At 43.1% G+C, this 18,000-nt stretch overlaps 2 protein-coding genes across 29 annotated transcripts in view; one reads left to right on the plus strand and one right to left on the minus strand.

Moving 5' to 3' along the window:
• Positions 1-594: 594 nt before the first annotated feature.
• On the plus strand, positions 595-17,936 carry POF1B (POF1B actin binding protein). The gene is made up of 15 exons (XM_083797659.1): positions 595-1,103; positions 5,475-5,513; positions 5,932-6,033; positions 6,788-7,003; positions 8,491-8,621; positions 9,215-9,242; positions 10,247-10,321; positions 11,325-11,417; positions 12,156-12,269; positions 12,442-12,594; positions 12,712-12,822; positions 13,502-13,630; positions 13,957-14,030; positions 14,813-14,927; positions 16,764-17,936. The coding sequence occupies exons 1-15, from the start codon at positions 669-671 to the stop codon at positions 16,767-16,769; spliced, it is 1,821 nt and encodes a 606-aa protein (XP_083653785.1). The 5' UTR covers positions 595-668; the 3' UTR covers positions 16,770-17,936.
• ZNF711 (zinc finger protein 711) overlaps positions 6,628-18,000 on the minus strand; it is a 41,651-nt gene continuing 30,278 nt past the window's right edge. For 25 of the 28 annotated variants that reach the window (XM_083797637.1, XM_083797632.1, XM_083797626.1 and 22 more), the window contains one exon: positions 16,982-17,128. The gene's annotated coding sequence lies outside the window, so the exon portion shown is untranslated. Of the gene's footprint in view, positions 6,955-8,414; positions 8,667-16,981; positions 17,129-18,000 lie in introns of those variants that run through there. The other 3 variants (XM_083797631.1, XM_083797630.1, XM_083797629.1) reach the window with 1 other exon arrangement.

Below are 18,000 nucleotides of genomic sequence, written 5' to 3' on the forward strand. Positions count from 1 at the left end.
TGTTGTTGTGTGACTGTACTGTGTGACCTGAAAGCATAGTAAGCATGTGGAGGAAACAAACTGGCAAAATTAAGAATCTGAGGTTTATTATTAAGGATTATATTTGTTACACAATATTCTATAATTATGTTATTACTACACTAACACGCAGAACAGAGTTGTGTTCTCGGTTAGGGCTTGCCTGCTACAGGCAGTGCGCTGAAGGACCCCGTACCAAAACCCGCAGCGTTGGGTAACTGACCTCAGCTCGCTTGGGACAGGTGCCCAGCCCCGGCCTGGCCCCGGTACCCAGGGCTGCCTGGCCGCTGCGGTGCCTTGCAGAGCACCCAACCGCTCGTCCACCTGTACCGAAACGAACAGCGTCTCCCTTCACACCCACCCCGTTTTCCCACCCGGGCGGTTTCAGGAGGGTGCCCGCTGCCTGCCCGGCGGGACCCCGGCCCCAGCCCCCGGGGCCCAGCGGGACCGGGCCGGGCCGGGCCGCCCCCGGCCGCGTGGCCGCGCTGCCGGGCGGGGAGGCGGCGGCGGGCCCGGCCACCCGAAGGTGTGTCCTGCCCTAGGCGCGGCTCCCCGGCGGGTACTAATCGCCGCCCTGCCCCGGCTCCCCGCCGCAGTCGCCGCCCCGCTGCTCCGTCGGCGCGGCCCAGCTGCCGCGGGGGGCGGCCGCGATGTTGGGGGCCCAGCAGCAGCTGCAGCCCCTCGGGCTGCCCCCGCACCTGCAGCCGCAGCAGCAGCAGCAGCAGCAGCACCACTACTACCGGCGGCAGCAGCACTACAGCACGCTGCCCGCCCCCCGCCGCCCCGCGCCCTGCCCGGAGCCGCTGCCCCGGCCCCCGCCGTGCCGGGAGCCGCCGCCGCCGCCCTGCCCGGAGCCGCCGCCGTGCCGGGAGCCGCCGGCCTGCCCCGAGCCGCCGCGGCCGCTGCCCTGCTTCGAGCCGGCGCCGTTCCAGCGCCACGACGGCGGCCCCGCGCTCGACCGCGTGCGGACCTACGGCCCCGGCTGCCGCCGGGCCAGCGCCTCCTGCTCGTCCCGCGCCGCCTCGCCGCTGGAGTGCCCGCACGGCTGCCAGCCGCTGCCCCCCGCCTGCGAGACGCCGCCACAGGTACGGCCCGGCCCGGCCCGGCGGGGCGGGGAGGCGGCGGGGCCGGGCAGGGCCGGGGCCGGAGCCGCAGCCCCCCGCGGGCCCCGCGCGTCGCGATCGCCCCCGGCCGCGGCCGCTCCCCTCACGGCAGCGCCCCGAGGGCGCCGGGACACGGCCGGCCCCGGGGAGGGGGCAGGGCACGGCCGATCCGTAGCCGCCGGCCCGGGCCGAGGCCCAGGAGACGAGAGGGAGAGGCGCCAGGCCGCAGGTGCAGCTCCGGGCACCCGGCTGCCTTCCCGGGGCTGGTCCTCACCCCGCAACTCGTAAATACATTCCCCGTTGAGGTCCCCTTTTCGTTTGATTTTGAGTAAATCCAGCAGTCCTGCATTTGGTCCCTTTTGGCAACCCCAGTTTACTTTTTTTTTAAAAACTTCTAAACGTCTTAGTCTACTGAAACGTTTTTGCCCATTTTGCCAATGGCACTGTCAGACTCGAAGCCGATGGGGAGCCGCGTGCTCCTGCTGCTGTAGCTCCAGGTTTGCCCCCGTCCATCGGCGTGACCCCCGCAGGCACATTTTCCTGCACACTTGTTGCTCCCGTGTTACCTCACGGTGCGCTTCCTCGTTAGGGACAGCGGGTTCGGGAGAACTGCGAACGCCCGTGAAGCTGGGCAGGTAGAGAGGTCGCGGTCCCCGCTCAGCATTGGTGTGAAGGTCTTCACAAAGCAGTTCAGCAGGTCTGCTGCGGTGTCTGCGTTCAGGGAATGTACAGCTTGGAGCTGTTGATGGAATTTAATAGTTTAATAGATATGAGTAGTATCGTAAAAACAAAAGTAGAGATCAGTAAGTTGAGAACAGCTTTGACTACGTAAGAACAGAAAAGGAGATCAGAATTTGTTCTTATACCATTTTTGTCTCACGCATCAGACTGTCATTAATATCAATAGAAGCAGGACTGACATAATATATTCAATACAGGAATGTATATTTGTTTCAAGTTCTTCAGCTCTTATTTAACTTTCTTTCCTGTGGGGTAAAAATATTTGACTATGAAAAAGAACAGGGATTAAGGCAAATAGGAAACCTGATCCTCTTCCAAAGCCGCTTTGCCTAGTTTAAAGGCTGCCTTGCTCTGGAGGATAGGGTGGCTTCTGTTGGTTCTGTAACGCGAGGCGCTTCCCTGGCACGGCTGTGTGATGTGGCTGTGGCAGCCACAGATACCTGCTGTACCCAGGTTGTTAATCCCTCCTTTGCAAGATGTGGGGCAGGAGTGTAAACACGGGGCTCCCCTCACAGATCTGTGATCTGCTCGGCTGGGCTCAAAGGTAGGCTGAATTGTCTTCAGTTACGTTGATGTTCAAGAGGATAAACACTGGAGGCCCAGACTTCCCCTCTATCCCCAGATGAGTGCATGAACAGTTTGGTTATAGACCCAAATTCTGTCCCAGCTCTGCGAAGTATGTTTGATTTTCAGCATCTGTTTTAGTCACTGAGTCCATTAAGTTGTGCTGATGGAAAAAATAATTTCTTGTGTCAAAGTGTTTTGCTGGATTAGACTTTAAAGACAAAAGAGGGCGTAGTTTAAGTTGGGTTTTGTGTGGGTTGCAATTTTAGTGGTGGAGGCCAAAGGTGGTTAATAAATGTTATTAGGAGGTTTTTCAGGAAGAAGAGGGTAACAGATAGGCAAGTCAGCGGGGAGTTGACAGGAGTTGCCTGCTTGGCGCTGAATGGGAGCGGTCAGAGGAGCGCTGGGAGGGGTGGCCCGACAGGCGGTCTGGGGACCCATGAAGTTTTCCAGGGAGCTGCCAGGAGAAGGGCAGTGCTCTTCGTGAGAAATTGCCATATGGCTGCGTAAATGAGGTACTGCAATGATCTCTGACTCACAGAGATGTTTTACCTGAACACGAATTCTCAGTTAGTGGCAGCCTGGAGCTGTGATTTAAGCTTATTACTGTTGATAAGGCAAATGGCTTTCTTTGAGCAATATTTACCTCTGCAGAGCTTTTATAGATTAATGATAATGAATGCCTTCATCACTATTAGTACGCTGATATTAAGTCGTATGGTTGGTGTCTTCTGTTGTGTTCATGTACATTTTTAATAAACTAGAGGGAGGGAAAATGTGATAGTGGCGTGCGTGTATAGTATCACAGAGTGACAGAATCATCTAGGTTGGAAGAGACCTCCAAGATCACCTGTGTGTGATTGTACTTCTTGCGGTCGCAAATTGTTCAGGATTCAGTTTTCTTTCCTTTTTTTGATTTAACTTTGTTTTATTCTTGGTGTAGAAGCCAAATGCTACTCCCAGCTACAGCAGGTTTCATATGGAGGGACTGAAGGCACCTCACCTGCCAGAACCAAATGGCGAATATTGCTTAGAATAAATTCTCTCAGTGTGATTTACACATGTGAACACTTACCACAGCCATGAAAAATTAAGGCGGGAAATGGTATGCACAAGATGTCTGTTTTCAGTGTGGGGTAAAATCCTGAAAGCCTGTGTGAGGTGTCCGCTCAGGGGTAGCCCTGTAAGAGCTGCTCGTGGCCGGGCCCCGTGCTGTGAGTGCCAAGGGCTCACCTCGGCTGTGAGTTCGGGGTCAGACCCACCTGGCTGGGAGGTGCCCCCCGCTCGCCAAGTGGAGCCTGCGTGGCTTCTGATCCTGTGGCTGGATGGCTTGTAATTGTCCTTCCCGAGGCGTAGCGTGAGCTGCGTGCTCCAAAGGCCTGTGGCAGCGTCACTGAGATCAGGTGTGTTCACACAGCTTCTCTGTGCGTTGAAAATGTGCCTCTTAATTTTGTGGACGATGCTCACCTGGCTTTAACGTGCCACACAATAGCAGACAGTGCTGAAAAAGAAGAGATCTGTCCCCTGTCACTTGTACTGGACGGGGGCTTGGTCCTGCCGGGCACACCGAAACCCTGGGCTGCCTCGCTGCACTCCAAGGGAGCGTTCTGGCTAGCTGGTGTGCAGGGAATAGCAGCGTGCGTTCCTTCTTTCGGTATTTCACTTCTCAGCTCGCACTGTGTAGGTGTCAGTGACGTAGGAACCAGGCTGTACATTCCCGACTCGCAGGCTGGCTCCTCTCAGAGCTAGGTCCTGGTACGGAGCCCTGCCGGCTGTGGGGGTTCCCTCCCAACTGAGCCCTGAAGGACCCATGGGGTGTGGGAGGACGAGCAAGCAGCTTTCGAAGTTTTCTGCAGCAGTTATCATTTTGAGATTTCTTAATTACCGTGGTTGATGCTAAAGCAGTTTCTTCTCTACTTTGATTTCTCCTCCGTGGTGCTGTTATGATTCACTCTTGGGAGATTCGGAAAACTGCTTCAGGCTTCCTAAACTTGTGCAACACTTCACAGCTGGAAATTTGACCTACTTTGGAGTTGCTCTTACCCAGTTAAGAATGTCTCTGAGGCTTAACTACAGCAATATAAACTTTCCAAGCCCACGGGTTAAAGGGGTAAATGATTTGTTAGGAAAATTTAAAGCTTGCGCTCTAAGGAGGAGTAAGTAGTATGTTGTAAACTAACAAATTGCCTAATCCTTAGATGAGATTCAGTGGGAATTGTGCTTACTTGGATAAAGAGCTGGGCATGGAGGCTTCAAGCAACATGTGTGCACTGTAACAGCTGTTGTTGGTCCACAAAATGGAAAACTGCCTACGGTTGCTTGACTTGCTTGTAGACAGTGGGGGGCGAGGGGAGGAGCAAAATAATCTGCATTTGAACAAGAGCAAAACTGCTGTAATTTGTGGATTTTTGCAATTCAAAAAAGTATATTTCATTTTTCCTTCAAGAATGAGTAGATGTTCCATGTCAATTATGGAGTTTTGTACCGCTTTTTGAAATAAGTGCTGCAGTTCGGTACATTGGGTAGTTACCTGGTTTGGTTTGTCGGCAGTTCCCATGTCCCTCTTATTTTGGCTTTTAAGCAAAATACAAATTTTCTCTCCCTGGTGAAACAAGAAGTGTTTTAGATGTAAATCACTTTACACCAGCTGACCTTAATATGAAAGGCTGCAGATAAGACAGTGTTTTGTGGGACACGCGATCTGTGAAGGTTGTGTCCAGTGCTAGCTTTGTGTTCTGGTCCGTTGGCACTTACAGACAGTAAGGACTCACCTCCTCTGACTTATAAATAGGTGACCGAGGAAAAACAGACTCTTCTTATTGAGAGTCCAGACTGCGTGCTGCTGTGCTGTGCATGGGTTATTTCCTTTTGGGTGGAAAGGCCGTGGCTTTAACACTTCTCAGTGATTTCAGCCAATGGCTCTCAATACATTTATAGCTGATTATGGTACTCAGACTAATTTGGAAATGTATGTAAGCCAGAATTCCGAGAATAAAAGGTTTTAAAGTACAGTAATCACTGAATCTTTACTTCTTTTCTCCCTTGCAGGGCACCGTTCGAAGGATTATTATAGAGAATCCTGAGCAGGTAGGTAAACTGCTTGGGTGAACAACTAAGGCGAACAAGTTTCATAGCCTGATGAGCTCTAGCTGACACGGCATAACGTCCACCTTTGTTACACAGCCTGCTTGTTTTCTCCTGCCTGGCAGGATTCTGTAGTTGTGAGAAAATGGTACACTTGGCATTACACCACGGGGGGTGAAGGGAAAAAGAGATGCAAGATGAGAATCTATAAGCATGTTGTATGGGTATTGCAAAATAAATAATTCTGGGTTCAAGATGAAATGAATGCACGATCAAATGTGGGTAACTCAGAAAACTCTCTCAAAGTGCGTGCATCTTCACGTTACAAATATTCCTCCTCATTTTTTAGTCCAAATTATGCTAACTCTGAATTCACTATGTGACAACACTTGTGAATGCTTTTTATTAAAATGTGTTACAGGAGCCATTATCCCCATTTCTTAGAGGGGGGAATTTCTGCCCTGGAAATAATGTCATCTATGAAAAGACAATAAGAAAATACGAGCTGTTAAATCCCCACCAAGTAAGTTGGTTGTTTATATTACCTACTGCAAATGGAAATTGAGACAGTAATGTTCGTGGTTTTTTTTTTTTGTTGTTGTTGTTTGTTTGTTTGTTTTTGTGAACTTACGCCCACCAGAGAACTGTCTTGTCAAGGTAGAGTACACATTCTCAAAGACTGGAACATAAACTAGTTTCTAGTTTGTTGTTCTGGTGGGTGGTTTTGTCAACAGCAGTTTTCTTGGATTATAAAACCAAGATGTGCGTGTCCCTGATACATGGCACACACTTAACCTGGAACTGCTGAAAGCATTTATAGAGGAAAATGTCTTCAGCCATTTCCTGTATTTTTTTTTTAAATTTAAGTAACAAAATCTCAGTAAGTAGCTCAATTGGAGCTCTTTAATCTCTAAAATACTTGAGAGAACAGGATATAGATGTTTTAAATTAAGTAATGGAGATCCCTATTGCCTCAGTGAATATGTTAAGTGGAGCAATATAATGAAACAACTCAATTAGGAAAAGTATGTCTTCTGTGTGTTCATCTGCAGCTGCTAAAATTTGAGGAGTTGGTGAATTACAGTGTTGAAGTGTGACAGTATGAGACAAACTTGTATTCAATTAGGAAAACAATTTTATTGAAATTAGTAAAAGATATTTGAAACTGCCATCAGTCTTTCCATGCAAAAACATATTTCTTTCATTTATGTATTCATATGATGCTTCCATCTCACTAAGATGTGTTCAGAAGCTTAAAAAATGCATTTTTGTCTTAGGAGAAGCAGTATCAGTTTTCCCACCAGTGTCAGATTCCCCAGCAATCCAACCAGTGCCACGTTATCCAGCCCTGCCAGCCGTCCGAGCAGTCCCAAGTCACTCACCAGTGCCAACAGACACAGACCAGCAGCCCTTGTGAAATAATTCCGGTTTCTGTGACGGATGACTGCAGAGGAAATACAGCGAGGAGGGTAACAGTTCAGACGTGTGAACCGGTAAGAATCCTTTGTTTAATGTTTTACTATTCACAGCACGTTTTTCTACATGGAGTGTAAAACTTTACAGACACAAAATTACTGATTCCTGGTCTCAAAAGTCAAGCCTTGTGCAAAATCATAGTATGTTATTCACTCACCATACACCCACTGTAACTATAAACAGCAAAGTGCATCTGTTGCTGGTAACTTTGAATGCTTTGACTGCATGGTTTAGAACTGTCCGAGACTTTGTCACATGCTGTTAGAAAAAAAGTATCTTATTGTATCCGATCCAGTTGTATTTCTTGTTGGTGTAGACCTGTGCTTAAGCGTACTGACTGATCATCGTTCTACTGTAATTTTAATCCGTCAAGTCTGGCTGTGGCGTTGTGGGGGTTTTTTGTTCTTTTTGTTTTTCTGTATCTGGGAGTGCTACCCATTGATTCAGTCAGGTTTCATCTCTCACTCTTTGTACAGCAAAGGCTGTGTAATACAAGACTCATACTTCCAGTTTGGGTAAAAGCTTACACTGCTTTATAAAGTGGGCATACGCCAATTCAGCACTGCGTTCCTTCTCAACTTATCAGTAAGGGTTTGAAATAGATTTCAACCTGATGTAGAATTACTTGACATAGTTTCACTGGAAGCGCAAAACTAGCTTCCTTTAGAATAGTTTGCATGTTCTGGAGTTTCTACAAGCTGCCAGAGGACAACTATACATGTGTACTACTGTTTTGGTTGGGGGTGGGAATGTAGCAGTCCCTTCCTGTGCATCTGTTCCATACATAGGTGGTGATAACGTACTGGGTGTCTTCAGTACTGGACCTATGTGGAATCTTCCATAGCCAGACTCTCATAAAAACAAACCAAACCAACCAACCAAACAACAACAACAAAAAAAACACCTTAGGTAAACTCAGCTTGGGTGGCTGTTCTTACTTTTGTTATTCACATACGGCAACATTTGGTCTTTGCTGGGAGGTGCCTTTAGGTTTTGTTGGTCTTTAAAAAAAGGAGGTGGCTTATGTCAGAGCTTCTCAACTCATCCATCAGAAATACTCCGGCACATGTATGTATGCAAAAGCAGTGAGAATGTGGGAATGCAATTATCGGTTTTGCAGTGGGGAATCCTGCACCCAGCTGGGATTGTCTGGGTGCTGTCCATGTGTGTTTTACCCACTACAGCTATGGAAACATTAAACAATATTAAAGAAAGATTTCCTGATTATCTACACTTTCCATGTTAGAATGATGATGATATTACTGTAACAGATACTGCCTTGCCTACTGCTTGTTGCTGTAAGGGAAGTCATTTATTTCTGTATTATTTTCTGAAAAACAGAAGACACAGAAGACTCAATACCCAGGAAAAGAACAGTGTAAACAAACTGCAAATTAGTAAGGGCAAATGAAAACAAATCCATCATACTTGCAGCATTTTCATGTTCAGCTTTCATCCTGAAGAAGGGAACTCAATTACGATCTTGTTGTTTATCTTCTGTTAGGTGAATTGCTCTCAGGAGAATAATGACCAGCTGGACTGCCGCTACTTTGGCGAGCTCCTTGCCGAACTGAACCGCAAGACCAATGACCTGTACAGTTGTTTACTGCAGCATGTGGAAAAGATAGGAGGAAGGTATTGGCCTTATGTCTGCTACGTCAGTTTGGTGTTCCAGAAATCCTAGAAGTGCACAGTTAAGAGCACAATACTGTTTGCAAGTTGTTTTTTGAGTCTTTATAATGTTCTTACCCTTCCTGCACAATCACCGTTACTTCATTGTTCCCCTCTCGCTCTCACTTCGTGCTTTCAGAGTTCACTGAAATAAGTTTAAGCGGTCTGTCACAGAACCCCTGCCACTGCTACGTAAACACTTCAGGTGTGTCGATACACTGCAGCGTAGTTCTGGGTATTACCCAAGATATTACCCAAGCCAATTAAGAATGTAATTGGGTTAACCAGCCATTATTGGGATAACTGCCCAAAGAAACTGCCTGTGCTGACTGTACTGCTGTCAGTATTCTGGTCTCCTCAGGCACTTGTCCCTGGAATCCCATTGAACAACACGTTGCCTATCAGCTTAAAAGGAAGGTAACGACTCTTAGTCTGAGGATGAACTTTCCACGTTCCATAATTTAAAGATAATCCTTTTGTAATTGTCAGTGTGGCCATGAACTTGGAGTTGTCAGGTTTTCTGTTAATCAGTCCCTTGCATTTCATCTGTTTTACAGGAACCATGACATTGAATTTACGAGTCAGGTAAGCATCACGCGTGCTCTTACAAAGCTGTTCCCTAAAAGTTAGTCTTAATAAGAATGGTGTGGATCTTGGAACAAATTAAGCCAAGCCAGTTTAACTGACGGATACTGGTCTGTTAGCTAACAACTTCTGCTTGTTAGTAACGTTCAGAGCCTGAAACCTACTGCTAGCTATGTATTTGCAAATGTGGTAATACTGAAAGAAGGGAAGTTGAACAATTTGCATTCCAGCATGAGAGTCAAATTTTTAAAGTCTTTCCTGTTATGCCAGTGGTGGTTTCATTGTAACCCAAACTTACACACACACACCATTTTCACTGTGCGCTTTGTGCGTAGGATCTTTCACTCTTGCCAACAAAGCATTTGTTCAGCAACATACACTGCCGGGCATTGCGAGAAGGGAAGAACACCGCCTCTCAGAGAAGTAAGGGGAAGTAAAGTTGACAGAACAGACTTTTTTGGATTTACAGGCAGCTCTCTTTTGGGAATCTAGCCATGATGTAATCACTGGGACCTTTGTTATTTCTGAAGTCATTATTTATATGGTAGAAATATTTGTCTAGGATTAAATTGCATGAAGCAATGCTGCTTAATCACTGGCAGTATCTCCTGTAATGTGTTGTTCATTTGTTTATTGACAGTCTATTCATTATTTAGAAAAATGAGGTTTGCTCATAATCGTTAACTGCTGGGAGTTCTGTTTTAGTGTTAATTGCTATTTCTTGAGAGGAGGGAATTGTTTTGAATGCTGCGTTTAAAAGAAATGTTAAGCTTAATGCATATTTGAATATATGCTTCATTTATCATTTCATCTCAGTTTCTATATGCCACACATATAAGGCTTTCGAAAATTTCTGGATACACTTTGATCTATTTTCCTTCTTATTTGCCTTGCACTAAACACGTTTTTCATAGTAGAGCTATGTAATTAATGAAGAAACCACATTATGATCAAGCAGGCAAAATTCTTAATCAAGATGTCTCCTCCTTCCTCCCTTTGCTTAGACTGAAGATATAGAAGATTTAATTCCCAAAGGACTGTCTGAGGCAACAAAGCAGCAGATTCGGTATCTCCTTCAGGTATGTACATAGCATGGAGGGGGATGTATGGAAGCCTATGGTAACTCGAAACGGTAGAAGCTGGCTCAACACATACCCGGGAATTGGTACAAAACACAAATTGCTCTATATTCTGCTTACTCCATTTATTCTATGTGAAGGGTATGGAATCATACAGGTGGCTTCAGGTGACGTGTTGTGGCAGTTCACTCCACAGATTACTTGTGCATTTTAAACTGAGCTTTACTGCAGCTTTCTTCCAGTTTCACTGGAAACCACTTTGGCTTTTGACAAGTAATTGTAGGAGAAAGCTGATTTTTCATCTTTTTATTTGTTTGTGTTGTATATTAATGCTTTATTTTAAAAGCTAAAAGTGCATAGTAGGCGTTTTACTGGATGTTGAATTGAGTATCCATTACTGTTTATTGCATACACTGCTTATAACTGAGGTCTCACCTTTTACAAATGGTCTGGTTAAACAGCTGTACCGTAGCAGTATCTCTGTGGCATGCTTAAAACATCCAGTAACAAAACGTAAGCCATTCTGGTTTGGCTCCATTTATAAATGGCTTTTGTGTTTTTTCTTGTCATATTCTTTAGCTACTTAACCATCTCTACCTGCTTTTTCAATCAACAGCCATGCAGGTTTGGCTGCAAGGCAATCCAACAAGAATGTCAGCTTCTGATAATGGTTATGCATTCTGTTGCTTCCTAACATTCTAGCAGTCTCCGTAACGTGTTTTTTTACAAAAACCACTGACTTCTTTATGAAGTGCTTGGAAGACCTCTTCCTTTGATAAAACATTAAAAACAGTGCTATTGTGAATAGCACTGGCTAGCGTGTGAACCCCAGGGTTGGCTCCAGAATGGTGGACTTGACCTGTAGGTTTGTCAGAACAGGATCCACAGCAGCCTGCACTGATCTGGTCTCCCTGGGGTAGGGGTAAGGTGATCCCATCTGAGGGCTGCAGAACACCTCCTGGTAAAGAAAATATATTTTTTGCTTTTTTTTTCCCTTTCCTAGATGAGAGTAACATCAGATAAATCTTTGAGACTTGTGCTTTCCACTTTCAAAAATTTACGTGAAGAGCTTTGCCACTTACAGGATGACCTGGGGGTAAGTTGTTAATTTTCCGTTTCCTGGGCCTCATCCATTTGTTGCTACCTGTCAGTAAGAAGTACATTATGATGAAGCTTAAATTGGGAAGTCCAGATTTCAGGTGCTTTAATAGAAATGGATGGTTTATTAATGGCCTTGCAAGACTTGAACAGCACACGAGGCTGGATTTCTTCCTTGAAGTGGTTTTCAAAAGTTCAGTTTGTTGAAGCCTAAATAACCAAATACATCCAAAGGCAGAAAAGGCCCTTTTGAGTGGACTTAGAGCTCTGAATTGGCATACACAATCTACGTATGTCTTCATTGGTGGAGATATATTGGAACTGTGTTTTTACTTATTATACGGACAGGGCATATACACCAAGTGCTTACTTAAACAGCATTCTGCCAGGAAGCAGGAGGCCTCGGTTCCATTCCTACCTAAGGCGTACTCCCTGCTGGAGTCCGTGCAGTGAAGTGGTCTTTGGTTTGGATTTTTCTGTTGGTTTCTGTTTAATAACTACAAATAAGTTTTTCTGGGACAGACTGAAAGAGCAGTGTCCAAGATAACAGTGCTTACCACACAGCATGAAGCCACAGATAACTGCAATAATGAGCAAATCTGTGCTGTATGTAGTTAAAAGAAAATTGGGTAATTTTCAGTTCTAAAATATCACTTAGTATATTGCACTTTGGATATACATAGGACTGTTTACTGAAAAATTGCAACTATCGACAGTTCATACTTTTGTCTTACAGAAGTTAGAAACTGACAATGTCTTACTTAAGAAGGATTTGGCTTTTAAAGAATCTCAAGTGAAAGAATACGAAACTATGTTGACGTCTCTGCGAGAGAATAATCGTCAGCAGCAGGTAAAGCTAAGAAGACCGTAGTTTCAGTATTTCGACAGTCAGCCAAAAACTAGCCAGTGTGATGGCTTTTTGAGTATTCTCAGTGGTTACTGCCTGGTGTACGTTTGTGTGTGTGTGAGCCTGTTACTACCCCAAGAACACCATGCATTCATTCCACTTCTGTGCTTTCCAGCAAGGACTCAGAGAGAGTACTGCAAAGTGTCGCTCTCTGGAAGAACAGCTCCTTTCTCTACGGCTCAGCGAGGGAGAGAAGGATTGTCAGTTGAAAGAACTGGAATACTGCAAGCGTGCCTTGGAGCAGGAGATCCAGAGCCTCAGACTACAGGTAGGAATAAGACCTTCACTTGTTCTGTATTCAGTAGCTGTTATTCACAGATAATGAAGAAAATAAAATTATAAGATAGTAGTTTACAAAGATAATTTTATCTTCTTTTTTTTGTAGATCTGCTCTAATCCAACACTTCAGACCACCACAGATGAACTCTCCAGCCGTTATGTAGAGATGATCAATAACTTGAGAGAGGATAAAGATCGTGAGATCCGCAGTCTTAGGGTACGTAGATTAACTTTTGCCATATTTGTATTCCTCACCTTGTATGACTGAAGGTAATCAGTTTTTTTTTTAAATATATATTTTTTAAAATTATTTTTTGATTAGGAAACAGAAAAAAAATCTACCGTATGCTTTTTTGTTAGCTTTTGGCTCTGCAGTTAGTTTATGCAGCACTAGTGATAGCTCTAAAACCAATTAAAGTGTCATTAAAAAAATAAAAATTCTTTAGATGTAGAAATTAAGAAATACTGCTAATCTTATTAACTCCTAATGGGACGTTTTGCTCCAATGAAGTAAGAAACTGCCAAAAGATACCCAACAGAAAATAAAGATAAATCCCAATCAAAACAGCACATAGGAAATCTCTCATCTGAAGCATCATAGTAGTATTTTACTGCCCTGGAACCAGTTCCACTTATAAACCTGTTAAACGGGTACTGGAAGAATTCAGCCCAATCATCGCTTTCTGAATTTATTGTGAAGTTCAAGGTTTATATTTGAAAATGATTGGGTTTCCCATGTGTCTGTATGTCCACAGCATTTTGTAAATTATACTAATTCAGGTCTTACTGTTGATGATTTTAATGAACAAAATACATACAGAGTTCTAGATGCATACTGAAAGGTCACCTGCAAGGAGCACCTAGCACCTAATTGTTTCTTAACCTGTGTTTTATAGTCTCAGTTATGCCAATTCCAGCAAGATATATCAAGAAGAGAAGGGAACAACAGTGACTTGCAAATAAAGCTGCATGAATTGACATCGATGCTGGAGGAGAAAGACGCCTGCATTAAACAACAGCAAGAGGTACAACAGGATAGCTTATTTTTTGTCTGAGAATATTTTATGCTTAAGCCTCCACTTACTATGAACGTAGCAACTTAACTAGTTAACTTAACTAGCAACTTAACTAGAAGGCACTTGTACCCTTCTGGATCAGGCATCGGGGTTAGGATTATTATATTTATAATATATATTATACTATATAAATTAAATAACTATAATGTTATAATTATATGATATATATATTATATATTTGATAGGAATTTCTGCAAGATTTTTTTGTGGATTTAGTGAACTAATACCTGGGGAAACATTTATTTCACTTGAACATTCACTGTTGGTTTTCTCAGGACCTCTTCAGACTCAAGCATGAGAGATTATCAAACAATCAGTCCCCTGGTGTAACAGCTGTCATCACTAAGAAGTAATGTACTTATTCACCCTTATTCACCTTTCTTAAAAATACATCCTTTTGATTTTCCATTGTGTAGCTTCTATAAACCAAGTCCTTACCTCCTGCAAATGTCTTAATGTCAAATGTCTGTTCAACTTAAAGGCAAAAAAAACTTCAGCTAGTTAAAACCTACAGAGGATTCAATACTAAACATTGTAATAGCAAATGAACATGTTAAAGTGGCATTAAAATTACAATATTAGAATCATAGAATCATAGAATATCCTGAGTTGGAAGGGACCCTTAAGGATCATCAAGTCCAACTCTTGATACCGCACAGGTCTACCCAAAAGTTCAGACCATGTGACTAAGTGCACAGTCCAATCTCTTCTTAAATTCAGACAGGCTCGGTGCAGTGACCACTTCCCTGGGGAGCCTGTTCCAGTGTGCAACCACCCTCTCTGTGAAGAACCCCCTCCTGATGTCGAGCCTAAATTTCCCCTGCCTCAGCTTAACCCCGTTCCCGCGGGTCCTGTCACTGGTGTTAATGGAGAAAAGGTCTCCTGCCTCTCGACACCCCCTTACGAGGAAGTTGTAGACTGTGATGAGGTCTCCCCTCAGCCTCCTCTTCTCCAGGCTGAACAGGCCCAGTGACCTCAGCCGTTCCGTAATATTAGCATTTTAATTACTAGTAAAAATATTTGAGGGTTGTTAATTGACAGGATTATGTGATAAGATCAGTTAGTGACTTGGATACAGATACGCAGATTTCAGTTTTATAGTTAACAGGTTTGCAACTCTTTTTAATACAGGTACAGGAACCAGTATCCTATTCTGGGTCTTTTGTCTGATGACTACAAGGTTACATCACCCGTCAATAAATCACAAACTATTGTAATCGAGAGGACTGGAGAGATATGGAAACATGTAAGTTCACCTTGAGATTGCCTATATAGTCCCTGAAATTCCTAAGTATTTAATTTAACTTCAAAGAAAATATTAGCCAAAACTGACTTCTGAGAGAAAGCAGTAGGGTTAATTTAACCAGGCTGCAGAAAGCAAAGCAACTGACTGAAGTCAAGGAACTGTGCTGGCTATTTCGAGAAGGCAGTAATTGCTAGGTGGCGTTTAAATAAAACAACCTGTCCTTCTTTTCTCTGGTACGTAATTACCTTTAACAAAAGAAGTGGTGTTGCTCTAACAACAGCTTTTGCCCTCACGCATAAGGCAGTCTTCTGGGCATCATTGCCTGTACTGGGGAGCTGGGCACTTCCTCAGTGTTCTGCTCTCAGGTGAAGTGCACATAGTGTGTTTTGGGTGTGCAGTGTTCTTCTGAATCACGAGTATTAATTACTCTGCACTATTATTAAAACATATTAAGCACCATATTCCTGAAACTTACATAGAGACAGAGCAGTGACTCATCCAGGAAATGCAAAAGAGCGGTGACTTTTTAAGGAGTGGTTTAATGTTAAAGGAGAAAGTAGGACTGCAGAAGCTATTTAGATTACAGCACAAAGCATAGTGTCAAATCTGAAAAAAAGTAAAGTCTTGAGAAAGATCAGCATGTGTTCTGAACAGTGGAGTCTGATGAAGCTGTATGCGGATAGAGTATAGGAGAGGAGCATATTTAAAGAAATATAAGAGCAGCTTTGTGGAGGACACAACCAAGAACAGGCAATTATGCGAGCAGCTTGAGTAGACCAAGGGTAAGACATCTGGCATGTTCTAAAAGGATACCTGAGATGCTAACTGGAGTAGGATTAAAAAATAAAAGGTCATGGACAAACAGCAGAATTTTATTACTGACCTCCAAAATTCATCCTAATGAAATGTGAAGGAATTAAAGTAATAAATAACAGTAATAAAGAAAAAGCTAAAATCCCTTCCTAGCTTACTTGTTTGTCATAGTTTCCATTATAAAAATGGAAACAATGAGCGTATGCTGCATTTGAAGAGATCAGTATCATTAAATAAATGAGAACTGTTTGTATTTTAAGTTTCCCAAGGTCTTTATCACTAGTGGCAGTTTCACCTGAAACAGAATTGCTTTGTCGTAAGATAGACGTGATAAATACAGTTTAAGAAGTGCCAATTTCCTTGGAGATTCACCAATATTTTTTTCTGTGTTTATGTTCTGTCAGCCACATCTTTGTATCTGCATTCATTACTTAATAGTGATGCTGACTGATAGGTATTGAATAGTGTAGTTTTAGACTGAATGTAGCATGTACATGATACTGCCTTTCAAGTAATAATTAATATATAATAATAATATATAGTAATAATGATATCCCTTAGGATACTCAAATGAAGGTACTTGAATCTTTTTAGTAACTTTGAAGTTATATTACTGAAAACTTTTAAGGTGGAAATTCTGTAATATCTACTATTTAGGTATCTGATAATTTCCTGCTCTTGGCTGTTTTCATAAATACAAAGAAAAACAAAAACAACAAATCATTGTCTGTGTTTTTGTGCTTACTGAGGACAGTGAATCATAGCAGCTCTGACAGCTGTCAGTTGCTGAACAGAACTGTTTACATGTAGTGATACAGCTTTCATCTTTCCAGTACTAGATGCTGTAAGCACTGATATGCACAGCGTTTGTTAAAGGGGGATGGCCCACTGCCATTTCAGATACTTAAAAAGTCAGACCATTAGAGAAAATAAATATATAATTAAATGATGCATGCTTTATATACCAGGTCAGCTTTGTAAGTATGCGTATTATCTAACAAGCTGCTTGCTTGTTTCTTTCAGGAATGAAAGAAATGCCTTGGCCATCACAGCTGCTCAAAGGAGTTCACAACAACCACCTAAAGTTGCTTTACTTTCTGCTATTTTTGCATCAGTAAAAGGGTCGGTCTGATAGTGAGAGAAAGGCCAGGGAACAAATGAAGAACATGGAAGCATGAAGATGATGGAAGACACTGTCTTGTCTGCACTGTCGTGAACCTGTGTCCATAAGCTGCCGCTAACTTGTGTGCGCAAATGTTCCTATTTTATATATTTTATATAATTGCACTTACTTTTCTCTCAGAAGAGGAGGGTATGCCGTGCTGTCGTGGACTTGTTCTTGACAGGACTAGCATCTGCATCTATTCTTCAGTCACACTTGCAGCAATCTAAGAAACAAAAGGAAGAACTCTGAAACCTTTTCTGTTTCCTCTTCGTAGCATTATCCATGTTCTTCTCTCCTACCCACTTACACAAATTTAAGTCACATACTGAATGGCTGGTTTCAATACAGACAGATTCAGCCATCATCACGTCATATTGCTGCCTGTTCCGGATGAAGCAAAACCCAGAAACTGCCGTCATGGGGAACTTTACTTACCTTACATCTGCCTATAGGAAACTAAGACACAAAGGAAAATTACTGAACTTGCTCCAGATATACAACAATTTAAACATACCTATTAAATTGGCAGATGCTTAATATGGGACGATGCTGATTTTATAACATTACTGACATCAGAGTTAACATATTTCAGCTGAACTTTTACAGGCCCCCAAACCAGTCATAACTATTTATTTTGAAGATATCAAGAACATGGTATATTTTTATATTGAAGAACCTAGTATGAAAATAGCTCATAAATTTTACTATCAGACTAACTTACTATTTACATTTTTTTGCTCCAGGCAGGACCATGGAAATTCTCTCAACTGATTTGCTATAAATAATTAAGTAGTTGTCTAAGCAACACAGTGCATTTGGTGAGCGGGAAAGTACTAAGTGAAGCATCATAGGTAAAACTTCATGCCATCAGAAGGCGCTAGCTCTCTATCACAGGGTTCTTGCTTTGCTCTATTTCTGCAGACTTATATATTTCTGTTTACAAACAATATAGATCATATACAATGTTAAATGGTGAGAGAACCCTGTAGGCTGTGTGTAATTATGAAATAAACGTGTGTTTAACTATCTGATGACAGAGAGTACTGTATTCTATTCCAATGAATAATTTTACTGACACTATCTAACAACATACCA

Source organism: Anser anser (assembly GCF_964211835.1).
Source record: "Anser anser genome assembly, chromosome: 13".
NCBI classification, from domain to species: domain Eukaryota; kingdom Metazoa; phylum Chordata; class Aves; order Anseriformes; family Anatidae; genus Anser; species Anser anser.